General features: G+C 38.6%; 1 protein-coding gene across 2 annotated transcripts in view; it reads right to left on the bottom strand.

Annotated features, from left to right (window-relative positions):
* Positions 1–482: 482 nt before the first annotated feature.
* The window catches only part of MSH5 (mutS homolog 5), a 113,229-nt gene continuing 98,579 nt past the window's right edge, over positions 483–15,132 (bottom strand). For both annotated transcript variants that reach the window (XM_089652504.1, XM_089652503.1), the window contains exons 20-24: positions 14,491–14,565; positions 12,665–12,808; positions 5,272–5,409; positions 3,533–3,606; positions 483–3,261 (exon numbers count right to left, since the gene is read on the bottom strand). In XM_089652504.1, coding sequence (XP_089508630.1) covers positions 3,153–3,261; positions 3,533–3,606; positions 5,272–5,409; positions 12,665–12,808; positions 14,491–14,565 — 540 coding nt within the window. In that variant the 3' untranslated portion in view covers positions 483–3,152. The remainder of the gene's footprint in view (positions 3,262–3,532; positions 3,607–5,271; positions 5,410–12,664; positions 12,809–14,490; positions 14,566–15,132) is intronic.

Below are 15,132 nucleotides of genomic sequence, written 5' to 3'. Positions count from 1 at the left end.
GATGTGGTCTTTATACATGTTCAAAAATTGCCTGAATCCTATAATGTACAAAAAAATAGTTTGGTTGCAAATTTCTGGAGTACAGTAAACAAACATTCTTACATACTGTGTAGTGCAAGCCAAAGTCTTCTTTTGTAGTGCTCCAGACAAAAGAAGCTTCACACCAGTACCTTTCATTGCTCTAAGAAAGGCCTCCACAATATAAAAACATTCTCTACATGCTTCCAGATTTCCCTAAATGGATACCACTCAACTACTCCTGCTTATAAACCATTAGGGTCTCCCCAAAACGCTTTGATAAAATATGGCGCTCTTGGACCCAATTTCCGCCTTAACGTCTAACTATGCTGGGATTCTGTGTAGACCTCAACTCCTTTGGTACTATTTCTTCTTTTATAACTTGTGATTATGTATATATATTCTGTTAGGTTCCACTATGTGTATGATGTACTACTGACATAAAAACGGGATACATGTTGTATTAGCTTCAACAGGCATTTTATTGTATATGCATATTTTTTCTTACACATGAAAATTTTAAACATAACCTTTAAAAAACACTACTCCAGATTCACAGGAAATATAGGTACTACAATTTTCCTGAATAGCTTGTGTGAGTATTCATATTCTGTGGCAATAACTGAAGTTATGAGAAACAAGACATTTTTGTCATAAAATACCCAAAGGGTCAGGCCACTTAAATGGATCCATCCACAGATCTTGTATCATCAGGGACACAGTAACAGCATTTCCCTGATGGAGTTATCAGGTATGCCCCAGCTATCATATAATCACACTTCTGGTGCACTCTTGTGAATGTAAACTAAATATAAACATCTAGCAAGAACAGCGACTTACTGGAATAGCCAGGAGGAAAGACCTTGACAAGGGAGACAAGAAAAAAAGTGCATTTATTATTTTTTTCTAAGGAGCCTGCAGAACATTGCACCCACGATCAATGGATTGCGGGTGCAATGTCAGGCATCTGCAGACTCTTCCTATAGCTCTGAGCCTGTACTGCTGTATGGGCTGTAAGTTTCAGAGGTACAGAAACTGTCAATGAACCACAACAGCGCTCATCAGAGCTCTTGCAGTCCAATAAAAACTACAAGCCGTTTGCCGCAGTAGAAGACAGGACTTGTAGTTTCTTCATTCACAGATTCCTGTGAATGAAAGATGCAGCTCTGTGGATGGATCTGATTTTGAAAAGTGACAGCAGGTGCGGGAGAGGATCCCCTGCCAGCCACTGTCACGAAGGGGAGGGATCAGAGGGTGAGAGTTCCAGGTAATGGAACATGTTACATGTTATGTTAAATGTGGATGCAACGTGTATCATGTTCCTTAGGTGAATTTATGCTTTCAAAAGATTTTTCACAATTATTAAAGAACATAAATGGGAACATAGACCTTCACTCACAAACTATGACCCTCCAAGCCACCAAAATGGGGATGCTTTTTTTTTCTTTAGCGGTTTTCCTGCCTCGGAAAAATCACTGATTTTAGTCAGAACTAATCTTTAGTCTACAAATTCACAAAATGGTTTTTGTTTCACATATCTTATTAGTTTCAGGTGAAACTGCAAAACTGCTAAATTTACCAAGTGATTGTCTAATATTTGCTCTATGGAAAACGAGAACTACTATACCAAAAATTTAAACATGCTATTCACTAATGAATGATAATAACAATGAGATTACAATGAGATAACTGCGTTATTGGAATACACGGTTCCTGCTGTACGTTTCTGTTCACAATATACAAAGTAACTAGACGCATTTAGCTTATAAGTGGTTTAAGGATTTCTATTTTTGTTAGCATTTACAGAAAATACCCATTGACATTGCCAGAAATCCAGTGTCCTTGTCATTACTATGAGTTGAATTAAAAACATAAACAATATTATCTTCCTTCTGTAAATGACTATTTCCCCTGCCCCCTTGTAAAGGAGATTAAGAGCTCAGGTCAGGAGACCATAAAAGGCAACCTAATGAAGCTGTATACATGACACAGCCGTGACAAAAATTATACTTTCTCATTGCATACGACAGGCAGTACTGCTGTAAATATGACCCACCCTGTAGCAAGTGCAATGTACATGGTTGCTGCACAGTGGTGCAGCAGTTAAGAGGGTTAGGTGAGGAGGAGATATATTGTCTCCTTACCACTTGTCAAAACCCTTTTGAAAATTGCTCCACCACATATGGTTTTTCAGAGGGGTGGCAAGGTCTGCTGCATGTATAAGGAGAGCCTAAGGGAGGAAGACATGTTTTAAGTCCAGCCTGGGTGGATCACAATGTGAAAATAAACTGTGAAAAAAGGGAACTAATGCAGCCACCACATTTAGTAATGAGTAAGTTGCAATATATTACATTTTTTTTTTTTTTGTTTAGATATGCTTAAAGGATAGGGTCACTTTAAGTAACATGTTACACCCATATGCAGGGTGTAATATGTAACATGTTATGAAAGGACAGGCCCCTGCTTCCCTGTTGTGACAGCTAGTGGGGGATCTTCACCCCCCCACTAGCTGTCACAATTTTTTAAAAAAGTGGCCGTGCATGGCTCTGCACGTGTCACTCATTCACAGTATTCTGTGAATGGGAAAACTACAAGTTCCAACAGTTGGCTTGTAGTGCTCAATGACCTACCACGGTGCTGTTGAGCGCTCTGGTAGTTCATTGATTCTTCCTGTCAGTGTGTATCTGTTTGCCAGTACAAGGTATGAGGTACGAGCACACAAATACTCTGGCAGGTCTCCAGCAGTCCTGCATGGCACCAGCGAACTGCTGATCACTAGTGCAATGCTTTCCAGGCTCCCAAAACAAAAAAATAGTAAATGCACATTTTTTACCTGCAAAAACATGTGTATTTATTATTTTTTATTAAAAGTTGAACTTGTCATTTAAATTTCTCCTTTTACTTGTTAATGCTCATAGGAATCTCCCATAAAAATCAGTCATAAAATGAAAAGACATTGGTATTGATTTTCTAATAAAAGATGCTGTAATTACTTTAATCATCCAGTTATGTGCAAATGTTCCTGTTTTATTCACTTTCTCTGCACATAACTGGGTAGTAAAATTGAACCTGGGTTCACTTGGCTACGAGAAAAATGTAATTCTTCAATAAATTAACTTCAATACCATTTTCACTTATAGTACAGAAGAGAAAGGCAGAACCTCCTCAGACAAATATTTTTGTAGGTCAATCTGAGAATCATCCAGGTCCAGATTAAGGAAACCATCCACCACTTTCTGAGACCTGAGAGGAAAAATAGGGATGTAAATTGTGTATAAGCACAAGGAGAGAGATATTGTGAAGGAGGATACTTGTCAAGAAAGGAAAATGGAAAAAGGAAAAGTTTTGTACATGTATTTTAAAGCTATTAAAAGATGCAAACTCGAAGCATGGCCAGCTGGTGGTTAATTATGCTATATTTAGCTTTATGGGCACTAGAGAGTCATAAATTGCCCAAGCCAAAATTCAGTATATAACAAAAGTTATGAGTGCAAGTATTAACTTTCTGTCTTACTTATCTAGTTTCTCTTGCATGGAATCTTGATTGGTGCACTCTATGGCCTGACCTCTCCGGAACAGCTCTGAAACCTGTGAATTAAAGTACATTGCAATAATTATAACCAAGACCATTGGCAGTCAGGATACATTTGCTTGCAGCACAGGGCAATGCTATCTTTCAGTGCAAAGATCTCAGAATAGAGCAATGTCATACCCTGAGGCCCCTCCTTGTGTTAGCCTACCTTTTAACCCTGATCCTAACACTAATCCTTATATTGCCTCTCACCGTAACCTTAACCCTAACATTAACCTTCACAAAAACCCTGAATGTAACCTGGACCCCAACACTAATCCTCAAATTATCTTTCCGTGGATCTTCAACCCTGACACTACTCCTCATATAAACCACCCCGCCTCTAACACTTACTCTCACATTACCCCTAGCTGCAACCCTAAGCCCAGCATTATCTCACACAATAACCCTACATATAACCCTGCCCTCACAGCGTTCAGGGATGCTTGCCCTCTTCCTGTCTCTGAACTTTCAATGGTTAACAGCTTTATGTACTCTGCTTGTTACATGATCTGTGAATGGAGGAGAAAATCCTGTGACTGATCACACACTCTCCCAGTCACAGATTGTGTTACAGACATGGTAACTAATGAAAAAAATTCTCAGTGGCGGAGGAGGAACGAGGGTGTGTGTCCCTGTTGGAACATCTGTACTGCTGTTCTACCTGAAGACCAGAAGTTGCTACCTTTGCAGCGCTGAATGTTAGAAGACAGGAAGAGCACCAGCTTCCCTGCAGTGAAATTCTCCAGGATCCAACTACCTGCACAATGTGGGATATACTTTACTACAGATAAGTGCTGTGACTAAAGGTGTAAGTATTTTTGAAGCTAAATTTCAGCTTTACCCTTCCCTGTAACTCCAACGCTGACATTAATCCTCATATCAACTCTTTCTGTAAACTTTACCTCGACATCTACTTTTACATTAACCATTCCTGTATTCTAGACCCTAAACACTAAACCTCAGATTAACCTTCTCAGCAAGCCTGACCCTAACACAAACGCTCATTAACTCTCCCAGTAACCTGGAACCTAACATTAACCCTTAATTTAACTCTTCCCTGTAACTCTGAACCTAACACTAACCCTTATATTAACCATCCCTGTAATTCTAACCCGAAGGCCTCATTCAAATGGGCACTGAGGCCTGTACTGCAAGAATGAGATATTTTTTTACATGTCTGGAGCCATTGGGAGCTGTATGCAGGCAGCTTATGCTAGTGAATGAAGATGCAGCAGCTATATGGACACAGAGATATATCTGAGTTTGATAGACGTACAGAAACAGATGCGCTGCCCTTGATCGACCACTCACAACGTCATGTGTCCATACAGTGCTACTTCTCTATTTTACCAACAAAGAATGCCTGCAGACAGCTCCAGACATGTAAACAAATGACTCAATCATGCTGTATGGGCCTCAGCCTCCATGTGTATAAGACCTAACACTCAGAACAATCATCCCTAAAACCATGTTCCTTGATAGCATGTAAACTGATTGTCTCCTTGTGCTGCTTTTCCTCTCACTCAGCTCTTTTGTAAGGTACTGCAAAAAGCTAAAACCATGTAAAATTCAGGTACTTCCATGGTTTGCATTTGTTTGTTTTATATCTACTCAGATTTCAGATTTAATCTGTATTTTATTTGAAAAGTCAGTATTGAAAATTAATAGCAGTACATTACCTCCACACCTCTCTTAATGATCTCCTCTGGCATTCCAGCTATGGCTGCTACCTTGGCTGCCTGGCTTACTTCCGATACTCCATCTTTCAACTGATAGAAGAAGACCAGCTCTTCTCTATCCAGACACCACTCAAAAGTCTGCTGACATCAAACAAGCTATTAGAACAATCACAACTGCACTTGAAAATTTAGTGTTTGTGTATATTTTCAGTATCAATTGTTTGGTAAATAGCATTTTGTTCAGCCACATAAAATTTTCAGCACAAATCTTAGTAAATGGATTGACCGCTGTGCAGGGCAACTGCCGAGTGAGCTGTGATTTTCATTTATGAGGGCTTCCAGAACGCTGGGAACTATTGAGCTACCGCCAGCAAAGTGCAGTGTTTACACTGCACAGCAGCAGGGAGAATGCCTTGGGACGTGGGACACCTACATGATATGCATAAAAAGCCCAGCAAAGCTCAATAAGGTTTGGCTGGAAATTAAACCCTTTATGCAATATAAGGGAATTTTAACCCATACATTGATAAGGCGTAACCCTTTGCTTGTAGAGCTAGATAAATTGGAGAGGTTTGACAACTGGTATTAAGCTGGGATATAGTATATCCATCAACTGAATTTCCAGGGTGTTTTAAAATCATTCCAGTCTCTGTGGCAAGAATTTCAGCTGCCTAACCAGAGATTTTATCAAATCAACCATTCTGATGCTCAATTAAAACCCCATTGATAGACATAATAGCTTCTGTGGAGGTTAAAAGAAAGAACTCATATCACGGATGTATTCTTCTCTTCAGAATGGTATGATTGCTACCATCATGTTGCCCTGCAAGAAGGGATGGCAAACAGATCCAGGGGAAATTGTGGAGGAAAATTGGCAGAGGGAATTGGGGCAAGTGGTCACGATCTCACTGCCATCTACACAGAGGTTGACACAACAATTCATAATTCGTAGAGTGTATTGCACTCCCCAGAAATGTCTCAAGTGGCATCCTAGAGACAGCTCTGATTGTCCAAGGTGTTTAACTGGCCTGCTGATTTGTTGCATATGCTATGAAAGTGTGTGATGGTACTTAATTAGGTATTAAAATTAGACCAAAAGGCTGAAAAAAAACCCCTGCACAAACACCCAAAAAAATTGCAATGAATAACCTAACTAGTCCAGTGCATGTACTGTAAAGTAGATTGCCAGACAAAACTTTATTTAAAATATTTGGATATAGTGGGGAAAGTTTAGAACTTCTGTTGGGGTATTGTCATTTCTGCCTACTGGGGGAGGAAAACGGAGAGGAGGGAAACATCTCCAACTAAGACACAGGGCTTCATTCAATAAAGCATATTGCATGTGTTATTTAGGTGTCTGGACCTAAGTTCCCAAAAAATCACATGCGATCCTGAAACTGTCAATTCCCTATGCCATTTTATGGTATTTACCACAAAACACTCAATAAGTACTGCATAAAACAGGGTTAAAATCAATTCACAGAAGGAAATACATAATTAAATGCAAGTGGTAATTAAGTAGCGGTCCAGGCATGTGGTATTTACGAAATATAAAAATATAATAGCCAATTTTTGATCAGTTCTCTTAAAAGTAATGCATAGAAACCTAACTATGGAAATCTTTGGAGTTGATTTACTTAAATTATAACTAAACTGACATTTATAAAGATATGTTGTATTTACATAATTGAACTTAGTTGTTTTTGATACACCATGTGTGTCTTGTGAAAGCAGCTTCTTTTTGACTAGTATTCCAGTTTTTTCTTTTGTATTGACCATTTCAGCCCTGAAAGGTTTTCAACCCTTTCTAACTAAGCCATTTTTTGCTATTCGGCACTGCACTATTTCAACTGCTAATTATTACGCGGTCATGCAAAACTGTACCTAAACAAAATGTATGTCCTTTTTTTCACACTAATTAGAGTTTTCTTTTGGTAGTATTTGATGACCGATGTGTTTTCTATTTTTTTGTGATATAAACGAAAAAACCACACATTTAAAAAAAAAAGATATTTTCTACTTTCTGTTATAAAAAATATCCAATAAACGCAGTCATAAATTTAGGCAAAAATATATTCTGCTACATGTCTTTGGTAAAACAGAATCCCAATACCTGTTTATTAATTGGTTTGTGTTAAAGTTATAGCATCTACAAACTATGGTATATATATTGGAATTTACGCAGCTTTTAGTTTCTGACTATCAAATTTCTTGAGGTGCTAAAATGCCAGGGCAGTATATAACCCCCCCAAATTACCCCTTTTTGGAAAGCAAACACCCTAAGGAATTTGCTGAGAGGCATGTTGCGTCCATGGAAGGTTTTATATTTTGCCACAAAATTTTGGAAAATGACAAAGTTTTTTTTTTACATAAAGTTTTCACTTAAATGATATATTGCTCACGCATGCCATGGGTCCATGTGGAATGACACCCAAAAACACTTTCTGCTACTTCTCCTGAGTATGGGAATACCACATGTGAGATACTTTTTGGCAGGCTAGCCACATACATGCCCCTAAAATCCAATGACCAACTTGAGGCTTTCAACGGGCATATTTCCTTATGTCACCTCTTCACTACCTATCACAGTTTCAGAGGCCCTGAAATACCAGGATAGTACAAACACCCCCAAAATGACCCTTTTTTGAAAAGCAGACACCCCAAGGAATTTGATAAGAGGCATGGTGAGTATTTTGCAGATAATCATTTTTGTCCCAAGGTTTTTAAAAAGAAAAAATATATTTTCATTTTCCAAAAACTTGTGGCAACAAATGAGATCTGCAAAATACACATAATGCTCCTTAGCAAATACCTTGGATATACAAATACACATGGCCTGACCTTTTCCAAAACACTAAGGTCACATTAAAAAAGGTGTTATGATCAGATTAGATTAAAATTTAATTATTTGACCTCAACACTAAACGATATGTCTGGTAGAAATCCAGTTCACCATTCAAATAACTCCATTCCTTCAGTAAATCATGGATGTGGTACTATCCTGTAATATCCTGTTACGGGGGTGTTGCTATTTGGCAGGGACTAGGGTACTTGTCAGGATAGAAAAAAAAATGGATGGGGTAAAATACCGTCAAATTCATGAGAGAAATCTGATGCAAGAAAGTTGTCAATGGGAAGAAGGTTTACCTTTCAACATGACAATGACCCAAAGCACACAGCAAAAATGGCCACACAGTGGTTGAAGGAGAAAAAGGTGAATGTCCTTTCATGGCCTAGTCAGAGCCCAGACTTAAATCCCATTGAAAATCTGTGGAATGACTTGAAGACGGCAGTACACAAAAGGACACCATCAAATTTAACTGAACTCAAGCAGTTCTGCAAAGAAGAGCATTGTGCATTAAAAGTAAAAAAAGTGTATTTTTAAAAAAAAAAATTGCATTTGAAAAATCGCTGCGTGAGTACTATGTGACATAAAAAAATTGCAGCATCCACCATTTTATTCACTAGGGTGTTTGCTTTAAAAAAAATATATAATGTTTGGGGGTTTCATTTTCTAGCAAGAAATACTGACTTTTTTTTCTTGTGAACAAAAAGTGACAGAAAAGGCTTGGTCTTAAGGTGGTTTGAAGAGTGAGTGATGTGAGTGATGAGTGATGTGTGGCATAAACTTCTAATGCCCCCACCCGCCAAAACAACCCATTTTTGGAGAGTAGACACCCCAAACTATTTGCTGAGAGGCATGTTGAATCAATAGAAAGATTATTTTATTACGAAAATGACAAAAAAAAATTTTTTTTTTTACACAAAATTGTCAATTAAATGATTTATTGCTCACACATGCCATGGGTATATGTGGAATTACTCCTCAAAATACATTCTGCTACTTCTTCTGAGTATGGGGGTACCACATGTGAGGGATGTTTTAGTAGTCTAGCCAAGTACAGGACCCCAAAATCCAATAAGCACCTTCAAATCCAATAAGCAAAATCCAATAAGTGCCTTTTAAAGGGCTTTATTTCCTCATTACACTTCCTGACTACCTATCACAGTTTCGGAGGTCCTGAAATGCCAGGATAGCACCAAACCCCCCCCCCCCCCCAAGTGACCCCTTTTTGGAAAGTAGACACATGAAGGAATTTGATAAGAAGCATAGTGAGTATTTTGCAGATCTCGTTTGTTGCCACAAGTTTTTGGAAAATGAAGAAAAAAAACAAAAACATTTTTTCTTTTCTTTTTTATATTTCAAAACCTTGTGAGAAAAAATAAATCTGCAAAATACTCACCATAGCTCTTTTTAAATTTCTTGGGGTGTCTACTTTCCAAAAGGGGGTCTTTTGGGGGGGGGGGGGTTGGTGCTATCCTGACATTTAAGGGCCTTCGAAACTGTGATAGGTAGTGCGGAAGTGAAATGAGGCAGTTACGCACCTTCAGGCTTTCAAAGTGGTCATTGGATTTCAGGCTCCTGTATGTGGCTAGGCTCCCAAAAAATCTCACACGTGGTATCACCATACTTGTGAGAAGTAGCAGAATGTATTTTGGGGTGTGATTCCACATATATAAATGGCTTGTGCAAGAAATATATAATTTAAATGCCAACTTTGTGTAAAAAAAATATATATGTTTTTGTCATTTTCCAGAAATTTGTGGAAAAAAAAATAAATCTTCCATGGACTCAATATGCCTCTCAGCAGATAGCTTAGGGTGTCTATTTTCCGAAAAGGGGTCATTTGGGGGTGTTTGTACTATCATGGTATTTTAGCACCTCAAGAAATGTGATGGGCAGTCAGAAAGTAAAAGCTGTGTAAATTAAATATCTATACCATAGTTTGTAGATGCTGTAATTTTCACACAAAGCAATAAATATACACTTATTGGGATTTTTTTTTAACCAAAAACATGTAACAGAATACATTTTGGCCTAAATTTATGACGAAATTTTAGTTTTTTGGATATTTTTTATGACAGAAATGAGAAAATATAGTTTTTTAAAAAAAGTTTTTTTTCTCAAAAATGTTTTTGTTTATAGCGCCAAAAATAAAAAGTGCACAGGTGATAAAATACCACCAAAAGACAGCTCTATTTGTGTGAAATTTCATTTATGTACTGTATTGCATGACCGCGCAATTGTCAGTTAAACTAGTGTAGTGCTGTATAGAAAAAAAATGGCGTAAATTGCAGTATCTATACCATAGTTTGTAGATGCTATAACTTTCACACAAAGCAATCAATATACACTTATTGGGATTTTTTACTAAAAACATGTAGCAGAATACATTTTGGCCTAAATTTATAACTAACTTTGAGTTTACTATATATTTTTTATAGCCGAAAGTAAAAAGTATTGTTTTTCTTCAAAATTGTCAGTCTTTTTTTGTTTGTAGAGCAAAAAATAAAAAGCACACAGGTGATCAAATACCACCAAAAGTAAGCTCTATTTATGTGAAAAAAGGATGTAAATTTCGTTTGGGTACAGCATTGCATGACAGCGCAATTATCAGTTGGATTAGTGCAGCGCCGAGTACCAAAAAGAGGCCTGTTCATTAAGGGGGGGTAAATCCTCTAGAGGGCAAGTGGTTAAGAGCATATATTGTGGATATTTTTTCAAGTGAGGTCACACGAGGTGTAATATTATGCACATTATGCATTTGAATCTGTGGATACATGTTTGATGAGGAGGGATCACAGCACCACCTCAAATTGTGAATTTTGTCAATTTGGTTTTTTTTTGGGGAATTGCATTTTTTAAGGTGGCAGCAGTGTTGTACTTATACATAATAGGAGTGTTTCTTTTCTTCTGGGCACACAGTATATTGGGTCATATTTAGCCTAAGGAAATGGATGCAGATGCAGCAGCTACATATCAAAACTGGAACACAATACAGATGTCAGCACTCGTATGACGAGACCTTATACCAATTTTACACACAAATGTAACACGAATGAAGGGCGCCTGCACTAATGCACTGCAACACACCACACAAGGGTGAACCCAGCCTGAAACTTTATGGGCTGTAATTACCATAAACCACCTGTGCAGTTGTAGGAATATTCAGCATCACAGCTACACTAGGAAATAGGGTGGTTATAAAAGCTGATGAGGGGAGTCACAAGTTCTTCTTAGTAGACTTTAAATTCACGAACCCTACACACTAAGGCCCCTTTGGCACAGGTGGATCTGTCCGTTGATCCCCGCTGAGAAGGCAGATGAAAGGTCTGTGTCTGCTCTACTTATGAGGAGTGGGCATGGACACAGCCTGCTTTCCTCTGTGGATGGTCAGATGTAAAATAGATCACCTGTCCGTTTACATCCAACTGTCATTTGATCCGCTAGACAGATGGGGATGTTTTTAGCAGATTGGATGCAGGCAGGTGTAAACAGCCACATGTCCGTTTACATCCACCACTCCATAGAAGGCAATGGATGGTCCAATTAGGACAGCTTGAAAATCAGACAGGCGGACCCCGCTTGGTCTGCCTATGTAAAAATGACCTAATTGTAGATATGCCTTCAAATGAGTTGTGATAGCTCCAAAGGTTGATTCTGGTTGTTTTCTTCTCAACAGTAACTGTGACATGAGTAGAAATAAAAGGAGTGACAAATTGACAAGAGGTGCCATCATAATTTCTTGCCACCAAAGCAAGGACTCTAAGGCTAAGTTCACACTTGCTTTGTTAGCAGGCGTTAGACAGACCTTTGGGAAGCATTTTTAATGCTCCTCAAACGCCTATGAAAATTCTACACATGGCAGCACATAGTGCTGTTCACACAGGAGCCTTAGCGTCCTGTTGCGTTGCGGCAAAATTAATGCCTCATGTGGAGTCCGGAGGAGTTGAAGCCTCCCATTCAAGTCTATGGTGATGTTCCTCAAACAGCTGGCAGGCGTTTTGCAGGGCAGTTGCGAGGCGTTTGCAGAACGTTACTACCATTAAACTTAATTATAGGAGCTCCTAGTGCAGTTTTAACGCTTGACAAATGCCTCCAAAATGCATATAGGGCATTTGAGGAGGGTTAAAAACACTTCCCAAATGCCTGTTTAACACCTCTCAAACTCTATAGGGGAATTTGGCAAGCGTTAGAAATTAGTCAAGTGTGAACGAGCCCTCTCCGGGGGAGATTTACCAAACCTGGTGCACACAAAATCTGGTGCAGCTGTGCATAGTAACCAATCAACTTCTAACTTCAGCCTGTTCAATTAAGCTTTGACAATAAAACCTAGAAGCTGATTGGTTACTATGCACATCTACACCAGATTACGTGTGCACCAGTTTTAGCAAATCTCCCCATAAGTATGACACTGAAGGATGTCTGTGTTCATACTCACAAAAATCAAACTGAAGCTGACATTCTCCCAGTACAAGTTAGATAACATAAGGAAGGCTCTGTCTAATGCATACGAGTAGAAAATCTTTTAATTGTCTAAACTTATCTCACCTGATACTGAACATTTGGATTTTCTGGGAGTATCTTGAGTTGTATCAAGCTGTGAAAGTTGGTGGACAGGAAAATATGAGGGCAAGAAGACCCTTGCTTGATCCAGTGTCTCAGAATGGCAGCCAACAGAGACAGCCCATCCACCTAGAAATGCACATAATATGCATCTAAATTCTTTGAATGTATTGCATTCTGTATCAATGTTCATTTATGTTAATTTTCATTGGAGAAAGAATCAGCCTAGTAAATGCAATAATGTTTCATAATAATAGTATTTTGAATGTAGACATGTCCTTACATTATCTGCATTTGTTCAACTTTCATTGTAAACCAACTTTATAGCAGGTTTCCAGTAATGTGCCTTCCATGCTGGTATATTTCCAAGTTAAGATCACATCTCACAATGTAAATTACATTTAGATATAAAATATAGAATAAACTAACAGATGGAAATACAGGTAAATGTCACAGATTGATGAGTGGGGTGTGGGAGTTGGGGAAAGCAGGATCATCCTCTCAGCTGCCAGCTCTCTCCACTCCCATCAATAGGGTATGGGCAATCAATAGTAAACACTGAACTGTGAAGTATTGATGCATTTTAACTAGAGGGTCTAACAATTCTCAAAGTATTTTTGTTTAGTCCTGAGAATACTTGTTTTGTTTTTTGTTTTTTTAAGGATCCTTGAGATCTTGTTTATAGTGAGGTGGAGGTCCATCAATGAGGTTTTTAACAATTTGCAATATTATTTATACTGCTAGCTGAATATAAAAGATTGTGAGTACCTCAAGACACTTGTGGATACAAAGTACCATCTGGAGAGGACTTTGTAATTAGCCGTTGACAAGGATAGATTGAGTATGCTCCTAAATACTCAGATCTCCCCAAGGCACATGCCTTTGTTCCAATCCATCCCCCCATCTTATAAAGCCCAGCTCCAGCCAAAACTTGTTTATCCATAGAGTGGGAAAGGTTAGAACTTCTGTGAGGTTGGTTTTGTTGTTTCATTACTGTCCTGGTGAAAGGGTGTCATAGGAACAGGAATTGTCCCCTCCACTGCAGCTACAGACAACAACTATTTTTCTGGTAGAGTGAAAATATTACATTGCTGTGTGTACTGCCCCAGTGACCTCTGCCTTCTGTTATGATTGTCCTGAAATCACAGCTATAAAAGGAGAGATCAAATCTCCCTAGTAGGGGACACACAGAGCATTACAAACCTGACAGACATTTTAACCTTCTACCTTTATTCATACAGTTCAGACTGGAGTTGGCCTTTAAAGTGTTACTAAACCCAGAACCCTGCATTCACTATATCTGGTCTCCCACAGTACGCAGAACATGGAAAGGCAATTATGATAGTAAATATAAACGGCTAAATACCTCATCAGCAGTATATAGCAATCTTGTGACTTCTATCAGTGTCCAGCAGAGCACTGATTAAAGCTTGTAGGAGGGGCTTTCATTTTGCTCTAGAAGGAGGCAGGACCCCTGAACTCTGTCTGGACAGCGCTGACTGGCCCTGTGCTGATCACATGTACATTCCCAAGAAAAAAAAACCCTCTCTGGCAATACACACCAAACTGAGCATATGCAGAGTAACTCCACACAATATATCTTATCAGGAGATAAAAGGGTGACACTAGAATATGGGGAGGATCAGAGAAGTCAGGATCAAATAGCATTTTTACACAATGCAGAGGATTAACTCCTTAGGTTCCACAGTGAGCATAACAAGCATGCTTTACTGCATATACAGACTGATTTTACTGTTGTGGGTTTAGTAACACCTTAAGGAGACTTGCCAGAGAGAAAATATATTTCTTACTGTATTAGTTCCTTTTCCAAATTCATCAATTAAAACAAGAGACTTCACTGTTGCATTATTCACTGCACGTGTCACCTAGAATTTAAAAAAAAAATGGTGTCATATATAAATTGAGTTACTATTGGATTTATAAAAACATGGAGAAGGTATAGTACAGGCAATCCAAAACATACATAATACGCTATATTGTCAAACATATTGGGACGCCTGCCTTTACACGCACATGAAATTTAATGGCACCCAGTCTTAGTCCATAGGGTTTAATATTGAGTTGGCCCACCCATTGTAGCTATAACAGCTTCAACTCTTCTGGGAAGGCTATCCACAAGGTTTAGGAGTGTGTCTATGGGAATGTTGCGCAATTCTTTCAGAATGCACAATCCATACAGAAATTGAAAAGCATATCTCCATTACTGAGGAAAAGGGCATTTTTTAAAGATGTGGGACTGTTGTTTATACAAAGACCCAACTGAAAATTCATTTTCAGTCAGCAAAATGTAAAAAGCCCAATCCCTACCAGCATGCTACAAAGAAGGACATATGATTTCTGTGGGAAAGCAGTGGTCTCTGTGGCAGTCCAACACTAGAGTTCTGCAGTGAGCAGGGAGCATGAGTTTTGCTGATTGCAGAGTTAATAGTTTG

Source organism: Staurois parvus, unplaced genomic scaffold, assembly GCF_062004578.1.
Source record: "Staurois parvus isolate SC_StPar_1 unplaced genomic scaffold, SC_StPar_1.0 ptg000684l, whole genome shotgun sequence".
NCBI lineage: Eukaryota > Metazoa > Chordata > Amphibia > Anura > Ranidae > Staurois > Staurois parvus.
Note: the sequence above shows the minus strand (reverse complement) of the source record. Positions and strands in the feature narration are given on the sequence as shown.